Source organism: Berghia stephanieae, chromosome 1, assembly GCF_034508935.2.
Source record: "Berghia stephanieae isolate SIO BIC M18660-M18661 chromosome 1, UCSD_Bste_1.3, whole genome shotgun sequence".
In the NCBI taxonomy this organism is placed as follows: domain Eukaryota; kingdom Metazoa; phylum Mollusca; class Gastropoda; order Nudibranchia; family Aeolidiidae; genus Berghia; species Berghia stephanieae.
Window position 1 is genome coordinate 108,578,012 of NC_088360.1, and position 22,500 is coordinate 108,600,511.

Here is a 22,500-nt window from a genome sequence, read left to right on the forward strand (position 1 = left end):
TTCCGATTGTTTAGAACCAGTTACTATGCGTTATTACGTGAGAAGTGACGTCACGACTGTCAAACCCTATTTCGATTACATTTTAGTTGAATTCATACTCAAGACAAAGCACGAATTTTGTAATTATTTCACGATTAGTACTATGAGAAAATCAAGTTTGTCGTCATAATAGTCTTCAACAGTCGTGACGTCACTTCCCTCGTAATGACGCATAGTAACCGGCTCTAAACTATCGGAACAATGGCGGATGCCATGATGAAATATTTCTCCGACCAGCATAAAAGTGTATCCAGAGGAGAAAAACATTATAAATATGGTCTTGTTTTGACTTTTATACATTCTGATCACATGACATGTGAAAAGTTCTATCCAGCACGAAGAATAAAAAGTACCAATTTTCTTTGTTTAGTACCACGCTGCACGCTGTTGCTGGGCGACGTGACATTCAGACTATTGAATCCAATTATGGACACCAGCACATCATGTCTTATATTTAATTCATTTGAACATCTTGCTCCTTCAACCAATTTCATTTTCCTTTCGGCAAACTATAAAAATGATATTCAATTTGTGTAAAATGTAAACTATTTCGGTGCAGGAAATACAATATGTCATAAAATCAAATAGATCTATATCCAAAATGCACATATAATAATAATAAATCAGCTTTTATATAGCGCAATATCCACTAAATATGCTCAAAGCGCTTTACAAGGGGTCCCTGGTCAACAGCAACATTTATCATGTAGGACGGGACATGACGCCTTTAGGCGATATTACAATTTTTCGGACAAAGACAACGCTGTTAACGGCCAGGTACTCATTTTACACCTGAGTACGGTGAAAGAATGTGAGTAAAGAGCCCTTTCCAAGGGCTCAACTATGCGCCGAGAGCGAGGCTCGAACCCAGGACCTTCCGATCCGAAAGCGAGTTTCATACCACTAGACCACATAAGCAGATCCGATAACTGAACACAAATATGGGCTTGATTTAACACTGTTATAATGGACAATAAATTGATGCTAAGAGTTTAGATAAACTACACGCAATATCCGCCTGCCGCATATTCAATTTACCAACACACACAATTATCTGAAACCTTTAACGTTTATAGGCTAATTGATAGAATTTACTGAGGACTGATCAGCGAACTGGCTGTATAAAAACAATAACAAAAACGTCAATTTCGTTCCATCTATTGCTTTGATTTTAGGGTCATTCAACAACAACACCAAAAAAGTAGTCATTCAGAGCCATTAGGCCCATGGAGCAGGAGTTGTTTTTTTTTACGGTTTCTATAGCGTGAAACGGATCATAGCAATTGCTTGCTACCCTTTGGACAGGACGATAGACTTTCGCAAAGTACTTCCCGCCAGATCTAACACACCCAACGACCCAAGAATTGCCGGGTGGACAGGGGAGTCGGAAAATAATCTCGAACAATGCATCAACCATGTGATGAGATGGATGTCTGCAAATAGATTAAAATTAAATGGCGACAAGACTGAAGCCTTATTCATTGCTAGTTCCAATAATAAGACAGATCCATTTACACTGTCACTGACAATCAACGATAATGACAAAATACAACTCACAACATCAGCAAAAAATCTCGGCATCACCTTAGAGAGTGATCTGTCTATGAACAAACATATTAACAATGTGAGAACAAGTTCTATCTGCATTCTAAGAAATATCAGAACAATCAGACCATTTATTAATAGGGAAACTTGCAACAAATTGGTAACATCTTTGATATTCCCGAAAATGGACTACTGCAATGCACTGTTTGTTGGTCTCACAAAGGACAAAATAAACAAACTCCAGAAAATACAGAACATGGCAGCCCGCGTTGTACTACAGAAAGACAGAAAAAATGCAGCTGCCGAATTACTCCAGCAGCTGCAGTGGCTGCCAGTGGACCAGCGGATTAAATGTAAATCTTCAACTATCGTTTTCAAATGCCTGGAGGGCTCGTCACCAGCATATCTCTCAAACCTCGATGAACGGTATAACCCACAGCGATCGCTTCGATCAATGAACGACCTCAAATTGAAAACACCCCGCTGTCGAGTGAAGGCTGGTGAACGCGCCTTTCAGCATTCTGGTCCAAGGTTGTGGAATTTACTACCACTAGAGATACGTTCTTCGTCTTCACTAGAGGAATTCAAGCGTCGATTGAAGACATTCTTATTCCAACAGGCTTTCTTTTGATTATGTGTATAATTAGCGTTGTTCGTGTACTGTGTTAGGGCTTAATGATTAAGTTAATCTATGTTATGCGCCCAGAGTCCTCCTGATGAAGGGATGTTTGGCGCACTATAAATCTATACCATTATTATTTATTATTATTAAAATATTGGCATGAAAACTTCTTTCAAATATCGATCGAATAAAATAAAGTGAAGTCTCAGGTTTGATTGTCTTTGGCCAGATTATGACTAGTTTCAACCCCCGATCGACATGTCACAAAACAGGATTTTTTGGGCGACATCTAAACTTTTGTTTTCTTCTTTAGTACGGCAGCAGCAGCTTCTAATGGTGCTCAAACTACTGGTCTCTACTATGTTATGACAATCGACCCGACGGCAGCAGCCTCTTATGGTTCACACACTACCATCTTATGACGATCGACCCAATCAGCAAAGTCCGTTCCGCAATCGTGCACCGTCGCGAACTCGCCCGGTAGCATCGTAACAACACACCGTTCAACTAGATGCTCTGCCGTCGGCAAACTCCGTACCGAAGTCGTGCAGCGTCGCAAACCCACCGTTTAGTACGGCATTAGATTTGGCTGAGAGTACTTTGCGATAGACTACTAGCTAGCTATCCAAAGGATAGAAAGCAATTGCTATTTATTGTCCATTTCACGCTATAGAAACCGGGATAAACTTCGGCTCCATGGACCAAATGGCTCTGAAGGACTACTTTTTGTTTTTAGTACGGCTGTGAGTGAAAGAACGTTTTCTTTTGTCAAATGCTTTTTACCAAGTTATGCAATCTAACAAGTCCATGTTGTTTTTCCTTTTGTGCGGCTATGTGGTCTTGTGGTATGACACTCGCTTTAGGATCGGAAGGTCCTGGGTTCGAACCTCGCTCGGCACATAGCTGAGTCCTTGAAAACAGCTCTTTACTCACATTCTCTCAATGAGTACCTTGCCGTTTACTGCGTTGTCTCTGTCGGGGAAAGAAATTTAATATCGCCTAACAGGCGTCATATCTCGTTCTACATGTTAAGTGTTGCTGTTGGTCAGGGACCCTTTGTTTTCAGCAAGTTTCCTGGACATTGCGATATATAAAAAGCTCAAAGCTCAATGTTTTTTCTTTTTCAGGTATCTCTCAGTCTCACAGGTGCAACCAGTGGTCCTATCACGGGCATGTTTCTGCTTGGCGCTTTCTTCCCCTGGGCTAATGCGAAGGTGGACCTATTTTTTAAAATATTATTACCTCAGTATAGGACAGTTGCATCGACTCTCAAACCCCCCCCCCCCCCTTCCCACACACACACACATCCCCGGGAAAAAAAACAAAGAAAGAATCAAACGAAAAAAACAAACAAAAAACAAACCCCCCAATAATTTGAAGGGATGTATTTAGGTTTTTATTGTTTTCGTTATTGGCTGACTAATGGTTTTGAATCCAAAACGTTCCGTGATTGGTATTTTGTTCTTTTTCGAATGCTATTTTCACTATTGTTCACTATTTTGGAAAATAATATAAAATAAATAATAATATAAAATTCCCTTTATTCGTCCCATAGGGGAACTTCTTCTCTAGGGTATATTCCAAGGGAAGGCTAGAATAACCCAGACGTCAACCGCAGTGCAGCGCCGTAAATTGAGTAAAGGCGAGGTGACTTGCTGAAGGCTACACAACGTTAGCGGGTATTCGATGTCGGTACCTTTCTGGTACGAAGAAAAGCCCGTACTGCTGAGCGACGCTGAGACGGATTGAATGTTCGTGATTCATTGGGGGAAAAGATTTCATTTCTTAACTCACTCAACCCTAACACCGACTATATCCGTAGTATACCCTAGGTTACTTTTACCCCATGCCTATTTATTACATGTTTCTGAGACAAATTATAGGCGTTGTATCAAAGCTAATATTTTTAATTTTTACATGTTAATGATAGTTGAATAAAACTATCTCTGTACATGCTCATTTTGAATAATTTGTTTTTCCAATTTTGAAAAGTAGCAAAAATCTCTAGGATTGAGTGAGTTAAACTGACAACAACTAAAATTTCACATTTCCACATGCTGCTCACATTTTTAAAAATATTCTTTCTTGAAGGGTGTTATTGTAGGATCTCTCACCGCTCTAGGGTTTTCCTTTTGGATTGCTGTTGCTGCATATGTAACTGGTGTTCCCAGAGACAAGTTTACCTTTCCCAATGGGACATGTTCGGAATACTTTTCTAATGACTCTGTCATTGGCTTGACAACTACAATATTTCCTAACACAACTACGCCTGAATCTGTTTTGACACATCATGAAAAGTGAGGAACAATAATATGCGATTTGTACACTCTTGTTTTATTGAAATCCGAATGAATGTGTTCTCAAGTGTTGCACGAGCTTACGAGTGTTCGTTGAGAGCAACTTTCGAATTCCAAAACGTAAGTTTGTTAGAATTATTTTATTCTAACCCTCAGTTGATTCTGATTTCGTAATATTATCTGAATTTAAAAGAGATCAATAATACTTAAATCATTCTTCTTTATTTAATCATTTAAAAAAATCTAATTTTAGTTAAATTAACGCTTGACAATATGACGTTACTATCTAATTATTATTGTAAACTTGATATTTTTACGCGTTAATATTTATGGGGAGGGATGGTGATGAATTAAAATAATTGAGGCTCTGGAGAGAGCTTGAGTCATTGATTAAAGTAATAAATATTATTTTTTTTTTCAGGACAGGACTAGAAATATTATACAGTATTTCATATATGTGGTATCAACCACTTAGTGTTCTTGTAACCATTTGGGTTGGCCTCATTATTAGCTTTTTAACAGGTATTGATTTGGTCCTATACTTAAGTAACCATTTTCTCTCCCCTCCTCCTCATTCTCATCCTCCACTCTCTCCTACCCATCCTCCTCCTCTTCCTTCTCCTTCACCTACTCCACCACCTCTTCCTCTTCTTTCCGCATCTACCCCCCCCCCCCCCCCCCTTTTAATATTCTTCTTCTTCTTTTTCTTCTCCTTCTTCTTCTTCTTCTTCTTCTTCTTCTTCTTCTTCTTCTTCTTCTTCTTCTTCTTGTTCGTATTTTTTGTTACGTGAGTGACTTTATTTATTTTTGTATTAGCACTAACCAACATTATCGAGCACTTTCATACCTACAAGTACCCACCAACACTCATATATATATATATATTATATATATATATATATATATATATATATATATATATATATAATATAAAACCAATCTCAAGTTTGTTTTGATCGTGTCCTTACATACATAAAATGATAAAACACTCCAATTCATTCCCAGGTGCCAATAAAATTGATGATATCCCTACAGAGTACCAGATACCCCTGGCATCAAGGGTTCTTTGTTGCCTTCCTATTTCGTGGCAGAAAAAACTCAATTGTAACAGAGAATTCGAGGACCCTAAGGTAAGTCACTCATTTCTCTATGTTTACTGGACTTATGTCGATCGCCTCTTAATCTTCGGACTGGGATGCTTTGGCAGCTCTCTGATTTGTTGAATGAGTTCTTTCCACTGATGACTGTCTGCTGGTGATGGATGTCATTGACTTACTGGACTTATTGCCGATCGCATACTAACCTTTGGACTGGGATGGTTGGCAGCTTCTCTGATTTTTTGAATGAGTTCTTTCCACTGACGACTGTCTGCTGGTGATGGATCTCATTGACTTACTGGACTTATTGCCGATCGCATACTAACCTTTGGACTGGGATGGTTGGCAGCTCTCTGATTTGTTGAATGAGTTCTTTCCACTGACGACTGTCTGCTGGTGATGGATCTCATTGACTTACTGGACTTATTGCCGATCGCATACTATCCTTCGGACTGGGATGGTTGGCAGCTCTCTGATTTGTTGAATGAGTTCTTTCCACTGATGACTGTCTGCTGGTGATGGATGTCATTGACTTACTGGACTTATTGCCGATCGCATACTAACCTTCGGACTGGGATGGTTGGCAGCTCTCTGATTTGTTGAATGAGTTCTTTCCACTGATGACGGTCTGCTGAGGATGGATCTGAGGTGTTCTAAATCATTTTCAAATCACAGTTCTTGTGTACCAGCTAGGCGCTTGGGGTCTTTATTTATCGTAGTGCATATGTTTGTTGTGCGTCTGCCTTTGTATATTTCTGTCAAGTAGTCGCCATTTTGTTTCCAAAATGTTTACAGCGATCACTTAATTAAGAGTTGCGAACGGGACAGTTCGCATTACAAATGTTGTTGTTTGATAAGCTCAAAGAAATTAATTAAAACACGAGTCAAATGACAGGCAAGCTTCAATTAAATCAATAAGAACAGATTGTGTGGATGTTTCGGGTTTCCCCTTTGTCAAAAAACACGATAAATGAAACACTAAACACGATTGAGAGACAAGAGAGTGGCGTTGGTAAGGCTATTCTTTTATATCTGGTCTTATTGGTATGACACTCGGTTTAAGATCGGAAGATCCTGGGTTTGAGCCTCGCTGTTAGCATAGTTGAATGCTTGGAAAAGACGCTTTATTCACATTCAGTCACCGTACTCAGGTATAAAATGAGTACCTGGCTGTTGGAAAAATTGTAATATCGCCTCACAGGCGTCATGTATGGTTCTATATATTACGTGTTGCTGTTGGTCAGGGACCCTTTGTAAAGCGCTTTGAGCTCGTTTAGTGGATATTACTCTATTACCAAAGCGCAAGTTAAAAGAAATATATGATACACGATCTTTCTCAGCAAAAGGAGCTTAACAAACCCACATCAAGCCTTTATAATACGCTTCAACAGTCGTAACGTCACTTCCCTCGTAATGACGCATGGTAATTTAGTAACTGGCTCTAAACTATCGGAACAATGGCGGACGCCGTTATGAATAATATTTCTCCGACGAGTATAAAAGCGTATCCAGAGGGAAAAACATTATAAATATGATCATGTTTTGACTTTTACACATTCTGATCACAAGACATATGAAAAGTTCTAGCCAGCATGAAGAATAAAAAGTACCGATTCTCTTTGTTTAGAACCACAATGGCCGCCGTTGCTGGGCGACGTGACATCAGACTATTGATTCCAGTTATGATAAAGATATTTCTTCACATTTTGTGATGTAAAAACCAGATCTGAATGAGGAATATCTTTTTATCTCAACAATGGGGGCGAAGTGGCATTGCACTGTCACCCGAAGTTCCCGAGTTTGAGCCCCGCTTCAGACATTTTCATTATTTATTTTTCCTTGGGAAAGATTATTAACCCCCAATTTGCTCCCTTGGACAACATGTATGACTCCTGTGGACATCAGACACCTTGTTTGATGAATTATCTATATTCTTTCGTGGAATGCCAAGGCGACGGTATCTTATGATGTCTTGGCGGAAGGGCGTAATTTTTAAATTTTGTTTTTAATGTGGCGATTTATCTACTGCTGATTAGTAGAGGGTTTCAAAGTAAGAGTCATAACACAGTTATTTTATATTTATATATTTACACACACACACACACACAAACACACAGACACACACACACACAGAAAGAAAGAAAGAAAGAAAGAAAGAAAGAGAGAGACAGAGAGAGAGAGAGAGAGAGAGAGAGAGAGAATTTAGGAGGTATGAGAGATGCGTTTAGTTTTGTTAAGCTTTCTATTTGTTTACTTCTATATCATTGTATGTCCTTTTTATTATTTATTTTCTTAATTATTTTTTTATGAACTGCGGCTATGTGGTCTTGTGGTATGATACTCGCTTTCGCATCGGAAGGTCATGGGCACATAGTTGATTCCTTGGAAAAGGCTCTTCACTCACATTAGCTCACCGTACCAGGTGTAAAGTGAATACATGGCCGTTAACAGCGTTGTCTCTGTTCGAAAAGTTGTAAAATCTCCTAACAGGCGTCATGTAACGTCCTACGTGTCAAGTGTTGCTGTTGGCCAGGGACTCTTCGTAAAGCGCTTTTAGCACGTTTAGTGGGTAACATCTCAAGTTAAAACCTCAAGCTCAAGTTATATGTCTATCTGAATGTCTATCGGAATAGCCAATGTAAAATTTCCGAAGCGAATAAATAAAGTTCATCTTCTTTTATCTTATCTTCTCTTATCCTTATTTAGGCAATCTGTGAACGATTAGAAGCAAAGGAAGAAGATAGGAGGAATGGCCATTGTAGAATGGTGGACAAGACGAACCTAGTTGAATTTAGTAATCGTATATACAGCCCTGAAGAAACCAATCTCCATGGAGATAACGGCGATTTATAGGAGCATGTGTTGTGGCTGTTGGTTATGTTGAGGAAAAGAGGAACAGATTCTAAGTTGTGGAGTAAAATATTATGTTACTGTGAATGACATAATCAGTCGGATGGTGAAAAGGTTTGAACTGAGATATTGCCAAGTTTAGTGAGAAGGTCAATTATTTTTTTTTAAGTTCTTGTCATAAATGATTAAATCAACCCTTTTTGTACATCTTCGGGAAATATCTAAGCTTAATTTCACTTCATTTATATACCTTTCCCATACATCTGACCATATACTCATAAAACAATTACCCAATTTACTTGAAATAAAGATTAAAATGATCTGGGGAGAATATGGAAAAAATGCAAATCCAAAAGTTTGACACATATATCACCCCAAAGAATGAACCAGAGATGGGAAAGCTCTTAATCGTATTGTTCTATTGTTTGATTAAATTGCTCAGCAAAGACTGCCTTTTGTTGGGGATTTTCTCATTTGTATCTATTTTTTCGAATTCCCCCTCCTTCTCTCTTTCTTTTTCTCTCGCCTCCGTTCACTCTCTCTCTCTCTCTCTCTCTATCTCTCTCACTCTCTCTCTCTCCCCATTCTCTCTTTATTTGAAATGGTTCGAACATGTAAAGAGACGAGAGAGGGAGCACGTGGGTAGGAAAGTGTTGGATATACGAATAGCAAGAAAGAGAAAAAACAAGGGACAAGATGGTTGCATAGGGTAAAGGACGACGTAAAAGAATTGGGCCTGGAGGAAGATGGTGCTATGGACTGAGATGCATGGAGATGTGGCATTCATTATGGCAACCCCGCAAGATGCGGGATAAGCTGAAAGAATGAAAGAGAATAAGCTTATGCAAAATGGATTCACAAGAATTCTAGTGGGAAGTGATTAATTATTCCAGCAAATGTGTTTAGTGAAGCAACAATTTCAGTAAAATTTGGTCGTTGAATGCTATGTTTGGGGAAGTTTTAGGTCCAAGGTAGTGGTCTGGTTATCGTGTTGAGTCCAGTTAATCAATATTTCTTAATTAGTTGGGGGATGTTTCTGCATGAATAACTGATAGTTATTAAAATAATATTATAGAATAAAAACCGGGGTTTAGTATTAATATTTATGGGTTGAATGTTTCTAGTTGAGTATGATTAGCTTTTACTTTTAGGGGGCCGGTTTTACACTGACATGCGGCGGTCAAAATCATTAGGAGGAGTGGTTTGAAGGAATTGTGGGACAGTTTACTATAGGGTATAAATAGATTGTTTCTGATCAAACGGCACTTTATCAATTTAGGGCTGCACATATTTTTTACTTTAAACATTTTATGTTCACACCGTTGACTGTATGTCTTATTTTGGATTTAGTATTTTTTTTTACTTTAATTGTGTCGAATATGTAAGTTGTATTTTTTTTTTACAAATTTGAATAAAGCAATGAAAATCCACTAAACGTCATTAGCCTTTACGTATATGTGCAACTACGCCACAAGGAGAAGAAAAAGAAGAAGAAAAAGAAGAAGAAGAAGGTGAAGAAGAAGAAGAAGAAGAAGAAGAAGAAGAAGAAGAAGAAGAAGAAGAGAAGAAGAAGAAGAAGAGAAGAAGAAGAAGAAGAAGAAGAGAAGAAGAAGGAAGAAGGAAGAAGAAGAAGAAGAAGAAGAAGAAGAAGAAGAAGAAGAAGAAGAAGAAGAAGAAGAAGAAGAGAAGAAGAAGAAGAAGAAGAAGAAGAAGAAGAAGAAGAAGAAGAAGAAGAAGAAGAAGAAGAAGAAGAAGAAGAAGAAGAAGAAGAAGAAGAAGAAGAAGAAGAAGAAGAAGAAGAAGAAGAAAGAAGAAGAAGAAGAAGAGAAAAGAAGAAGAAGAAGAAGAAGAAGAAGAAGAAGAAGAAGAAGAAGAAGAAGAAGAAGGAGAAGAGAAGAAGAAGAAGAAGAAGAAAGAAGAAGAAGAAAGAAGAAGAAGAAGAAGAAGAAGAAGAAGAAGAAGAAGAAGAAGAAGAAAAGAAGAAGAGAAGAAAGAAGAAGAAGAAGAAGAAGAAGAAGAAGAAGAAGAAGAAGAAGGAAGAAAGAAGAAGAAGAAGAGAAGAAGAAGAAGAAAGAAAGAAAAGGAAGGAAAAGTGGACATCAACGGGAAAGGTTGATGGAAAGAGAGTACGTGATGATGAATGAAATGTTTAAACTTATGGACGCCATTTATAGAAGAACAGCTATATTCAATCCAACGTTAAATATTTTTACAAGTTTATCCTTTTAATCAGTATCTGCTTCTTTGTGCAATGTGTTACATTATTTGATATCAGAAATTAAATTTTATTTCCGGGAACAACTCACTCCAGATGCAAAAAGGAATTTTGTCGTACACTGAAGAATAAAAACAACATGTAATTAAAACCTCGACCAGAAATCTCGTCCTTCAAATATCGATCGATTTAAATGACCCTCATCTTGGCAAAAACTCTAAAACCTGGGACTTCGCGAAATCCCATGTTTGGGAGTTTTGCCAAGATGAAGTTCGTTTAAATGACTCAATATGTGAAGACGAGTTTTTTTTTCAGACAGATTTTTTAAAAAATAAATTTTGTTTTTCTCAGTGAACGACAGTTAACTGGCTAAAAGGGAAACGGGAATACATTGACCATCCTAAATCGGCTATGTGGTCTAGTGGTATGACACTCGCTTTCGGATTGGAAGGTCATGGGTTCGAGCCTGGCGCTCGGCGTATAGTTGAGCCCTTGGAAAAGGCTCACATTCTCTCACCGTACTCGGGTGTAAAATGAGTACCTGGCCGTTAACAGCGTTGTCTTTGTCCGAAAAATTGTAATAAATTATAATAACAGTAACAGGCGTCATGCCCCGTCCTACATGTTAAATGTTGCTGTTGACCAGCGACCCCTTGTAAAGCGCTTTGAGCACATTTAGTGGATATTGCTCTATATAAAGCCCAATTATAATTATTTATTTAAATACCTTGAGCTTGAGCTTTAATATAGGGCAATATCCACTAAACGTGCTCACAGCTCTTTACAAAGTGTCCTTGATCAACAGCATTACTTAACATATAGAACAAGACGTGAATGACACCTGATAGGCGATATTACAAATATTTTTTTTCCTGACAGAGACATCGCTGTTAACGGCCAGGTACTCTTTTTAAACCTGAATACGGTGAGAGAATGTGAGTAAAGAGCATTTTTCCAAGGACTCAACTATGCACCGAGAGAGGCTCGAACCCAGGAACATTCCCATCCGAAAGCCAGTGTCATACCACAAGACCACATTATAGCCGCACTAAATAACGTGTTTATTTACGACAATATTACAGGTAATATTGATGTTCAGCCTTTGCGTAATATTGTTTTCATTAATTCTATCAATTTATCCAAGAATGAAAAATATGACAACCTCTCCTGAATTATTGATATGGTTAACACATCATCATTGCATTTTAAATGAAAATTGCTCTTCAATTTGGTTGAACGACCCCTTTGGGCAGAAATCGATTTATTATTTACAACACCATTGAAAGAAATATTGATTGCGATCTTCTGTTGAAATTTATAGTGATAATTATTTTTCAGTGCAATTAAGTGATGTCAAAAAGTTTTACTGTAACGGTCCTTAGTGTAAAATTCAGACTTTTGATTTAAAGTCTTTCGAATTCTATCTAAAACCTTCAAAATCGGGGTTTGTATGGTAGGGAATGGAAAAGTGCCCAGTGAAAAGAGAATACAAAGTCACGGGCTTAGTGCCAAACTCAGGATCCAATTGACACGACACCCTGCGTTGGCTGAGAGAGAGAGAGAGAGAGAGAGAGAGAGAGAGAGAGAGAGAGAGAAAGAAAGAGAGAGAGATAAGAGAGAGAAAGAGAGGCACACAGAGGGAAAGATAGAGAGAGAGAGAGAAAGAGAAAGAGAGAGAGGCACAGAGAGAGAAAGAGAGAGAGAGAGAGAGAGAGAGAGAGAGGAGAAAGAGAGAGGGCCTCGACTATACTCGAACCCAGGACCTTCCGATCCGAAAGCGAGTGTCATACCACTAGACCACATAGCCGCACTCGACCAAGTTAGCTATCCGGACCCCCGTTCGATAATGCGCGTTATCAATAATACTTGCTTTGATTAAGATAGCTGACTTTCACCAAGTAGAGAGAACAAAAATAATTAATGTATTATTAAGTATGATCTTTGGGGGGGGGGGGGGGATCCAGACAGCTCAGTTGGTAGGGCACTCGGTTCACACGCAAACGGACCGAGATCTACCTGGCGGGTGTAGTCGATATTTTTTTTCCTGACCTCCCCTCCCCCACCACCCTGTCTACCCAGCAGTGAATGGGTAGCTTGGACTCTTAGAAATGGCCGAAAGTACTTTGAACTAGACTGGCGTCCTATCCAAAGGATAACAAGTAATTGCTATTGTCTGTTTCACGCTATACAAGCAGTGATATACTCCGGCACCATGGACCTAATGGCTCTGAAGGACTACATTTTTTTAACAGTTTGATTTGACTTACCACTGGATAAATTGCACAATTATGGAGAGTATGACACGGAACTTATTGCTTTATAAAATATTCAGATGTAATTGTATCTATATGATGGCGCACATCATTTGATTGTGGTTTTCCAAAACTCTCTAAATCCGTTTTTTTCCCATTTGGTAATATTGAGGATTGATTCCCCTAAAATTTCTCATAGGGTCTATCATTTAATCATATTTAAACTTCAAATTTACACAAATCTAGATAAATTCTTGTGCCATTTGAGGCTTAAAATAAATCTTACATTTCAATTTATCTCATGGATGGAAAATCTCAATAAAGAAGAAAAATCGACTTAGCTTAGAGAGTTTTGGAAATCCACCCTTCAATTATATTTGATTATGAGACGTTGATGAAGTTATAGAATCAAGTGAGCTCGTAAAGTTGGCATCGCATCGATGCCCAAGAAAGTCGGACGGATATATATAAGATAGTAAAGAATTCATATCAATATTATATTTCCACATTTAAACCTGTGTATAGCAAAAATGTAGAACTTTAACCTACATAATTCCTGGTCTTGGATTAAAATAATCAATCTAAGGTGTATAATAACTGCATCTTAATAAAAAAAATGTTCTTAGGTTATATCATCAACCTCTGGAGTCTGAACCTGAATATCCTATGCATTCTAGGACACACAACCGTTTTTGATTTGATCAATGTTCGACTTACAGGCCCTGGAATCGAAAAAGAGAAAATAAAGGCAGATGGTATGTTAAGATGTACCGTGTTTTGTACCTCGAACGCTCAATGTCAAAGTGTGTCGTACGAAAAAGAAACGGAGATTTGTTACATGCATCACGTGACCTTCACGAGTCCTGGTGTTGTCTTGGATTATAACTTGAAATTTACATCCACGGAACTACCAGGAGGTGAGTATTGAATATATATATATTTTTTTAAAGTAGTTCGAAAGAGCCATTCGGCCCATGGAGCGGGAGTTTATCCCGGTTTCTATAGCAATTGCTTGCTTCCCTTTGGATAGGACGCTAGTCTATCGCAAAGTACTTTGCACCAAATCCAACAGACTCAGCTACCCATTCACTGCTGGGTGGACAGCGTGGTCAGAAGAAAAATCTCGACTGCACCAGGGATCGATAGCGGTCCCTTTGCGTGTGAAGTGATTGCTCTACCAATTGAGCTATTGGGCACCCCGAGATATGAATATACCTGTGATTATTCTAATCAGGACAAAGAAACGTCCTCCTTGGAACGATTTATTTAAGGGCATCATCATTATTGGTATTGCTATTATCATTATTATTATTATTATTATTATTATTATTATTATTATTATTATTATCATCATTATTATTATTATTATTATTATTATTATTATTATTATTATTATTATTATTATTATTATTATTATTATTATTATTATTATCATTATTATTATTATTATTATTATTATTATTATTATTATTATTATTATATTATTATTATTGATATGTTATTATTATTTTACTGCTACTATAAGTAACATTATTTATTATATTATTTATTATATTATTATTATTATTATTATTATTATTATTATTATTATTATTATTATTATTATTATTATTATTATTATTATTATTATTAACATTATTATTTTTAACATTATTATTATTATTATTATTATTATTATTATTATATTTTATTATTATATTATTATTATTTATTATTATTATTATTATTATTATTATTATTATTATTATTATTATTATTATTATTATTATTATTATTATTATTATTATTATTATTATTATTATTATTATTATTATTATTATTATTATTATTATTATTATTATTATTATATTATTACATTATTATTATTATTATTATTATTATTATTATTATTATTATTATTATTATTATTATTATTATTATTATTATTATTATTGTTATTATTATTTTACTGTATATAATAACATTATTATTATTATTATATATTATTATTATTATTATTATTATTATATTATTATTATTATTATTATTTTATTAATTATTATTATTATTGTCATTATCCTTATTATTATTATTATTATTTTTTTATTATTATTATGTATTATTATTATTATTATTATTATTATTATTATTATTATTATTATTATTATCATCATCAGCATCATCATCATCATCATCATCATCATCATCATCATCATCATCATCATCATCATCATCATCATCCTCAGATAGATATACGCGTACACCTTGACAGGAAAGGAAATCTATTTATATTTATATCATAGAACGAGAAATAAAAGGATTTTGATATGATAAGAACTGACAAGGACTCTGGCTAACGTGCCCTAATTTGCAAGTCTGATAACCGAATACAATAACAACAATTATGGGCTTTTATTTGTACCGTTGTACTGGACAACAATTCGAGTTGATTTAGAAGTAGATTTCTTTAATCAATTATCATTAATATATTTGACTATTGGTCTGTGTATACAACTTCGCTTTTGATCGGAAGGTCCGGTTTCGCCTCATCATGCGGATAGTTGAGTCTTTTGGAAAAGTCTCTTTACTACTATTTTCTCTAAATACTCCAGTGAAAATGGATACATGGTCGTCACAGCGCTTAATCTCTGTTAATAATTGTAGTATCGCTAACAGGTTCATGATCTCGTTTTAGGTTCGTGTTGTCTGTTGGACAGGACCTTTGTTAAGCGCTTTGCGCACATTTAGTGGATATTGCGCTATATAAACGCCAAAAAACTTGTTTTGCTTAATCAGACCCGGAGTAAAGTACAGCTTAAATTATACCAAGTGAATTTAATATCATGTAATTTTCAATAGACATGAATCCGAGACCTATGTATTCGAGCACTGCTTGGATTGTGCCAAGACTTATGGTTCCTGAACGACAAGCATGCCCAGAATTTTGGCACAGTGACAATGATTCTTTTGGATCGTTAGTAGTAAAATACATGTTTCATGACAACAGACACTTCCTTCATGCGTTTACCATGGCAAACAATCTCAAGGTATTAATAATATATATAATATATATATTTGATAAATATATTATTATATTAAATATATTAATTATATAAACGAAACCCTGAATTAATGGTCTCAAATTTTGATAAACAGCTTATTTAATAAAATATTTCAAGTACGGTCAACTTTGACTTCACTGTGATTAAGACGATGCCTCGGAACTAAAATCATAGACTTATCATAATAACGTTATCAATTTAATTGGAAAATAATTCATATTATAATATCAAAAGAAAACCCTGAAAAATTAGTGCTACCTTTCTTTAATTAAGGAGCTATTTATAAATACTTCAAGTTGATTCTTACATCCAACTTCCTATAGAGCATAGATTTTAATATTGAAATGCTGTCGTTACCCAGTTAGTGACGTTTTTAATTGTTTAATTATTATTATAATACTATTGCTATTTCACAAAATGGACGGTATTGTTAACTGATGTAAATGAACGTATTTTCTGAAATAATCCATTAATAACTCGATTACATTGCATATGAAGCTTGTACAACTTATTTGTACAATATTGAAAGAAATCGCCTTTAGAGTTATTCGGTCTAAGGTATTTTTCATGATCTTTTGAATATGCTAATTTTTATCATTAAAATTACACGCTCGCATACTCGTGATACCTAGTATCCAATGCATTAAATCGACGTGTACATATATACAGCTGACATCCGAACTCGCTTATGGCTAGTTGGAGTTGTTGTAATGGACAATATGTTACTCATAATTTCGGAAATGAGTCAGTTCAGAATGTTGAATTTCAGACTGCAATACGTGCACGTCGCATTAATGCATTGGATACTAGGTATCACGAGTATGCGAGTGAATTTTTCAATGCAACTGGAACCACCCATCGTAATGAAGTGTTCCAAGTCTCTCGGATTATAGAAGCATCTGTCGCTGAACTCATTGGTTATAACGTGACACATCCGTTTAATTCTATTCAAGGGTAAGAACACATTGATTTTGATTTATTAGTAACACAAACAATGAAAATAAACTTGAAAAAGAATGATATAGGACAGCTTGGCTCAGCGGTATGGTCTTTGCTTCGTACCTGAAAGGTACCGAGTTCGACTACCCGTCGCACTGTGTGGTCTTGAGCAAGTCACCTAGCCTTAGCTCACTTTGCGGCGCGGCACTGCGGCTAACGCCTGGGTTATTCCAGTCTTTCCTTGAAAAAGATCCTATTGTAAAAAAAATCCCCCTAAGGATGAATAAAGGGAGTGTATTATTATTAATTTTATTATCTATTATTATTATGACGATGCAAGAGTCCTCAAAAAGATAATTCCACGAAACCTGTGTTTATACAAATGTCTGTCGTGCTTAGGACGATCCCGATAGCTCAGTTGGTAGGGCACTCGTCTCACACGCAAAGGGACCGAAATAGATTCCGGGTGAAGTTTACTTTATCCTGCAACCCCCTCAGCCACCTCCCCCTCTCTCCACCAGCAGTGATCGGGTTGCTGCTTCCGTTAGATCTGGCCAAAAGTAATTCATGGACCTGCGTCCTATCCAAAGAGTAGCAAGTAATTTTTATTGCTTCGTTCGCACTATCGAAACCGGGATAAATTCCCTCTCCATGGGCATACTGGCTCTGAAGGACAAATGTAGTATTAAAAGATTAGTAACATCGGCTTGCTACCAACTGGATAGGACGCCAGGGTATGTTCTTCATTGCAGGGTGAACAGTGGATTAGACTAGATTATTTTTCTGTAGATACAAGCTCCCTCCCTCTCTTTCTCTCTCTCTCTCTCTCTCTCTCTCTCTCTCTCTCTCTCTCCATGGGCATAATGGCTCTGAATGACAACTGTAGTATTAAAAGATTAGTAACATCGGCTTGGATAGGACGCCAGGGTATGTTCTTCATTGCAGGGTGAATAGTGGATGAGACTAGATTATTGTTCTGTATATACAACCTCTCTCTCTCTCTCTCTCTCTCTCTCTCTCTCTCTCTCTCTCTCTCTTTCTTTCTTTCTCTCTCTCTCTCTCTCTCTTTCTTTCTTTCTTTCTTTCTCTCTCTCACTCTCTCTCTCTCTTTCTTTCTTTCTCTCTCTCACTCTCTCTATCCATTTTTGAACCCTATTTTTCTATGGTAGGGGTCCCGATAGCTCAAAAGTTAGAGCACTCGTTTCACACGCAAAGGGAGCGAGATCGATTCCTGGGTGCACTCGACATTTTATCTGACCCCCCTGTCCACCCAGCAGTGAATGAGTAGCTGAGTCTGTTAGATTTGGCGGAAAGTACTTTGTTATAGACTAATGTCCTCGCATAAGGATAGCACACAATTGCTATTGTCCGTTTCACGCTATAGAAACAGGGATAAACTCCGGCTAGAGCTTTTATATAGCGCAATATCAAATAAATGTACCCACAGCGCTTTACAAAGGTTCCCTGACAAACACTGACACATAACATGTAGGACACAGACAACGCTGTTAACGGCCAGGTACTCATTTATTTAATACCTGAGTACGGTGAGAGAATGTGTGTAAAGAGGGTTTTTTCCCCAGGACTCAACTATCCGCTGAACGAGGCTCGAACCCAGGACCTTTCGATCCGAGAGCGAGTGTCATACCGCAAGACCACATAGCTGCACAGACCACAAAGCCGTTCTGAAGGACTACTATTTTGATAGGGTATGGGGTTCCAGATGGCTCATTTGGCAGAGCTCTCGCTTCACAAGCACAGGGTCCTATATCGATTCCAGTGAAGACAGGAATTTTCCCCGATCTGCTCTCCCTGTTGACTTAGCAGCGATTTAGTAGCTGGGTTTGTTAAATCTGGCGAAAAATACTTTGAATAAGAATTGCGCCCTTTCGAAAGGGCAGCAAAAATTTTGCTTTTGTCCGTTTCACGCAAGAGAAACCGGGATAAACTGTAATTATGATTGTACTCGTTGTTGCTTTCATGATTATTGTTGTCATTAATATATTTCATTTCACTATGAACTTTGTACATTTATGATTCATTCCATCATGACCAATTTTCAATTACCAGTATACTCTATGATAGTATTTTTCGATTTTACATTGCCATATTGATACGTTTTTCATTACATTCAAAGTTGTGTATAACTGTCTGTAAATGATACAATGCAAGCTATAAGAGATTCTGTAATTATAAACTATTGTATAAGGCATTTAAAGGATAATTCCTATATTAAGTCTTTAGTAAGATAAGATAAGATAATATCCGGCTCTGTGCGACTGGTGATTTATATTTCATATACGGTACCCGTTTCAATATTACAGATTCCCTATTTGCAAAAGAAGATTCTTCATCTTTTCCCATTTGATCGACTGCGATAATGACTATGCATGGATGGCCGTTCTCGATGGTGCTGGAAACCCTTTCTGTTGTGATTACGACAAGACTGGACCTCATCCTAAGTTTATCTACACCAAGACGAATAATTCTGTAAATTTCGGAGATGCTGGTGAGAAAAAGACTGATTTTATAAATAATCTTAGTAAAACATTAAAGAGCAGGCACTGATGAAAGATACAGATCTTTGTCTGCTGCGGCTATGTGGTCTAGTGGTATGACACTAGCTTTCGAATCGGAAGGTTTCAAGGATCGAGCCTCAATCAGCGCATGGTTGAGACTTTGGAAAAGGCTCTTTACTCACATTCTCTTGTTGTACTCAGGTGTAAAATGAGTACATGGCCGTAAACAGCGTTGTTTCTGTCGTAAAACAAATTGTAATATCGCCTAACAGGCGTCATGTCCCGTCCTACATGTTAAGTGTTGTTGTTGTTCAGGACCCTTTGTAAAGCGCTTTAAGCCCAATGAGTGGATATTGCTCTGTATAAAACCTCAATTTTTGGATAGCGGCACAGACGCTATCAGTTATATTGCCCTTTATTTTTTGTTTTGTTTTCCACGTTAATTTGTTAATTGTTGTAGACGAAAGGTTTGTACCCGAAACGTCCATTGACCGTATTGTTCCCATCCGAAGCCTCTCCATTATCACCCAGACCTCTGTCTGACACTGTTTCATACACACCTATTCAGACCGAGATAATCACAATAGTGGAAGTCCAAGGCAGTGTTAAGTGGAGCATTTATATAGCGCAATATCCACTAAACGTGCTAAAATTTCAAAGTCCTTCGCGAAGTCCCAAGTTTGAGAGTTTTTGCCAAGACGAGGGTCATTTAAATCGATCGATATTTGAAGGACGGGTTTTCTGGCCAAATTTTTAAATATGGGGTTTTCCAGAGTACGGCAAAGATGATCCTCCTTTGACTTTAGCTCTTTGTGCGTGGAGACGTTTTTGGTCTCTACCATTTAGGATAGTGTGAGAGAGAGCCTAAACGTGCTCATAGCATTTTACAGGGAGACCCTGTTCAACAGTTAACATGGTGGACGGGGCATGATACTTGTTAGAAGATATTACAGTTTTTTCAGACGGAAACAACACTGTTTAACGTCGAGGTATTCATTTTACATCTGAGTGCTGATCCGAAAGTGAGTGTCATACCACAAGACCACATGTGGTCTGCCTTTAGACTTCTTGGGTCCAGTTGGAGTAAAATAAGTATTCATGGCTTTATTAACTGGAATATTTTCATATTTTTGGGTTAGCGTGGCTCAGTGGTTTAGGTTTTTGCTTCGTACCAGAAAGGTACCGGATTAGATCACCCGTCACTGCGCTTTGTGGTCTTGCTCTAATTCAATACCCGCCTTGCACTGCGACTGACGCCTGAGTTATTCCAGTTTTCCCTTTAGTAGTAGTAGTAGTAGTAGTAGTAGTAGTAGTAGTAGTAGTAGTAGTAGTAGTAGTAGAGTAGTAGTAGTAGTAGTAGTAGTAGTAGTAGTAGTAGTAGTAGTAGTAGTAGTAGTAGTAATAGTAGTAGTAGTAGTAGCGTATGGCTACACCAAATTCATTTCGTCCACCCCGCTTTGAAAACCTTCCTCCGCCTTAAGGTCTGTTTCATAGCCACCATCATGTTTAGTTACTGGACAGTGAGTGGAGGACGATGTGATCGCTGGTCTCTGGAGCTGCCTGACATTTTCGGCAGGCATCACTGTTCCCAAGTTTCCATCTGCGCATATTTGATGCAGTTCTGCCATGTCCTGTTAAGAGGCGATTTGAGACAACCCAGTATTTCCTGGCGTTGTGTAGAATGCAGGCAGTCTTTTAATGGAATCTTTTATGATGTTTCCACCTCATGGTGTTTCCCTGTTCCACACTTCTCTCCCATTCTCCTCCACGCTGAAGTCTGCGATTTTCGTTAGGTCGAAAGGTCTTCCCTTTGACAAATTCCCCATATGGGATGAATATAGGTAATTTTATTATTTTATTTTATTATTTTGATTTATATTTTTATGTCCGAATATTCTTCATCTAAATATCATGAAAGCAAATCTCATTTGTATCTTCCCGAAACACTAAACACATTATAACATAATTATATATAATCATATTGTTATCTTATTATATAGTATATCATATTGTATCATTATTTTGTTTCAGGTTTGACCGAATTTGCCCAAGTTTTTGCCGTGTTCATCACATACGGTTCAAATTAATAGTCGTACATTATATCAATGATTAATTTTGACAGCTTTGATTGATAAACTATAAAGTTTTAACTGGTTTAATTAACAACGAAGGCTAATACTTGAATTGCCCGTTCAATATTATTGTCAATGTATTTGATAACAATACAATTTTGAAAACGTTTTTGATTCGAATTATTGCTTGTAATGATATGGTGGCCAATCTTATGACATTGAGCTAAACTATAGATAGAACGAGGTTGCTGACACGCCGGTCTTTGTTGTTGTGTTTTGCCGTCCACTTTTATGAGTAATTCTCACTTAACTATATTATCCAGACTATAGAAATTCATGGTTACACATAGTTTTGTGTGTTGGTCCGTTATACTTCGGGATGGCAATGTTGTGAGCTTCTTAGCCAAGCGCATACTGTCTATAGTTAGTGTGCGATTGGCTAAGAAGCCATTCGGAAGTATAACGGACCAATACACAGATCTATGTCTAACCATGAACTCTTTTAGTCTGATTAATACATTTTAGTGAGAATTACTCATAAACATAGATGGCAAAAAACAGTAACAAAGACACGAGTAACGTCAAATTCATTCTATCTATAGTGTTATATTGTTTTTTTTTCTTAAATTTTAGTCTACAAGGTAATTTCCCGAAGTCGAGAAATAAAGTTCATATTACATTATCTCCCCTCATTAAAATTTAAGATTCCTATTCGTTATAGAAATTGATTAATAATAAGGATTTAGAGAAATAAAATTTAAAAATAAGATCGTGATGATGACAATGATGATTAATGATGATGATGATGATGATGATGATGATGATGATGATGATGATGATGATGATGATAATGATGGTGACGAAGATCGTACATAACGAAGAAGCAGTACAGCAACAACACCAATAAGAAAAAGAAAAAAAGAAAAAAAGAATTAAAAAATTATTTTAAAAAAGAATCAAAAATGGCGAACACGATCAAAGGAAACGTTCCGGGATAATTGAAAAATGAATG

At 36.8% G+C, this 22,500-nt stretch overlaps 2 protein-coding genes across 10 annotated transcripts in view; both read left to right on the top strand.

Moving 5' to 3' along the window:
• The window catches only part of LOC144962693 (sodium-coupled monocarboxylate transporter 1-like), a 54,718-nt gene extending 44,838 nt beyond the window's left edge, over positions 1–9,880 (top strand). For 6 of the 9 annotated variants that reach the window (XM_078895839.1, XM_078895837.1, XM_078895836.1 and 3 more), the window contains 5 exons: positions 3,334–3,420; positions 4,298–4,503; positions 4,925–5,025; positions 5,509–5,633; positions 8,307–9,880. In XM_078895839.1, coding sequence (XP_078751965.1) covers positions 3,334–3,420; positions 4,298–4,503; positions 4,925–5,025; positions 5,509–5,633; positions 8,307–8,453 — 666 coding nt within the window. In that variant the 3' untranslated portion in view covers positions 8,454–9,880. Of the gene's footprint in view, positions 1–3,333; positions 3,421–4,297; positions 4,624–4,924; positions 5,026–5,508; positions 5,634–8,306 lie in introns of all 9 variants that reach the window. The other 3 variants (XR_013643512.1, XR_013643510.1, XR_013643511.1) reach the window with 1 other exon arrangement.
• A 3,073-nt stretch (positions 9,881–12,953) lies between these two features.
• LOC144962492 (uncharacterized) overlaps positions 12,954–22,500 on the top strand; it is a 10,177-nt gene continuing 630 nt past the window's right edge. Inside the window, exons 1-6 of the mRNA XM_078895488.1 lie at positions 12,954–12,960; positions 13,637–13,834; positions 15,756–15,870; positions 16,769–16,912; positions 19,222–19,406; positions 21,448–22,500. The exon at positions 21,448–22,500 is cut by the window's right edge and continues 630 nt beyond it. Coding sequence (XP_078751614.1) covers positions 12,954–12,960; positions 13,637–13,834; positions 15,756–15,870; positions 16,769–16,912; positions 19,222–19,406; positions 21,448–21,503 — 705 coding nt within the window. The 3' untranslated portion in view covers positions 21,504–22,500. The remainder of the gene's footprint in view (positions 12,961–13,636; positions 13,835–15,755; positions 15,871–16,768; positions 16,913–19,221; positions 19,407–21,447) is intronic.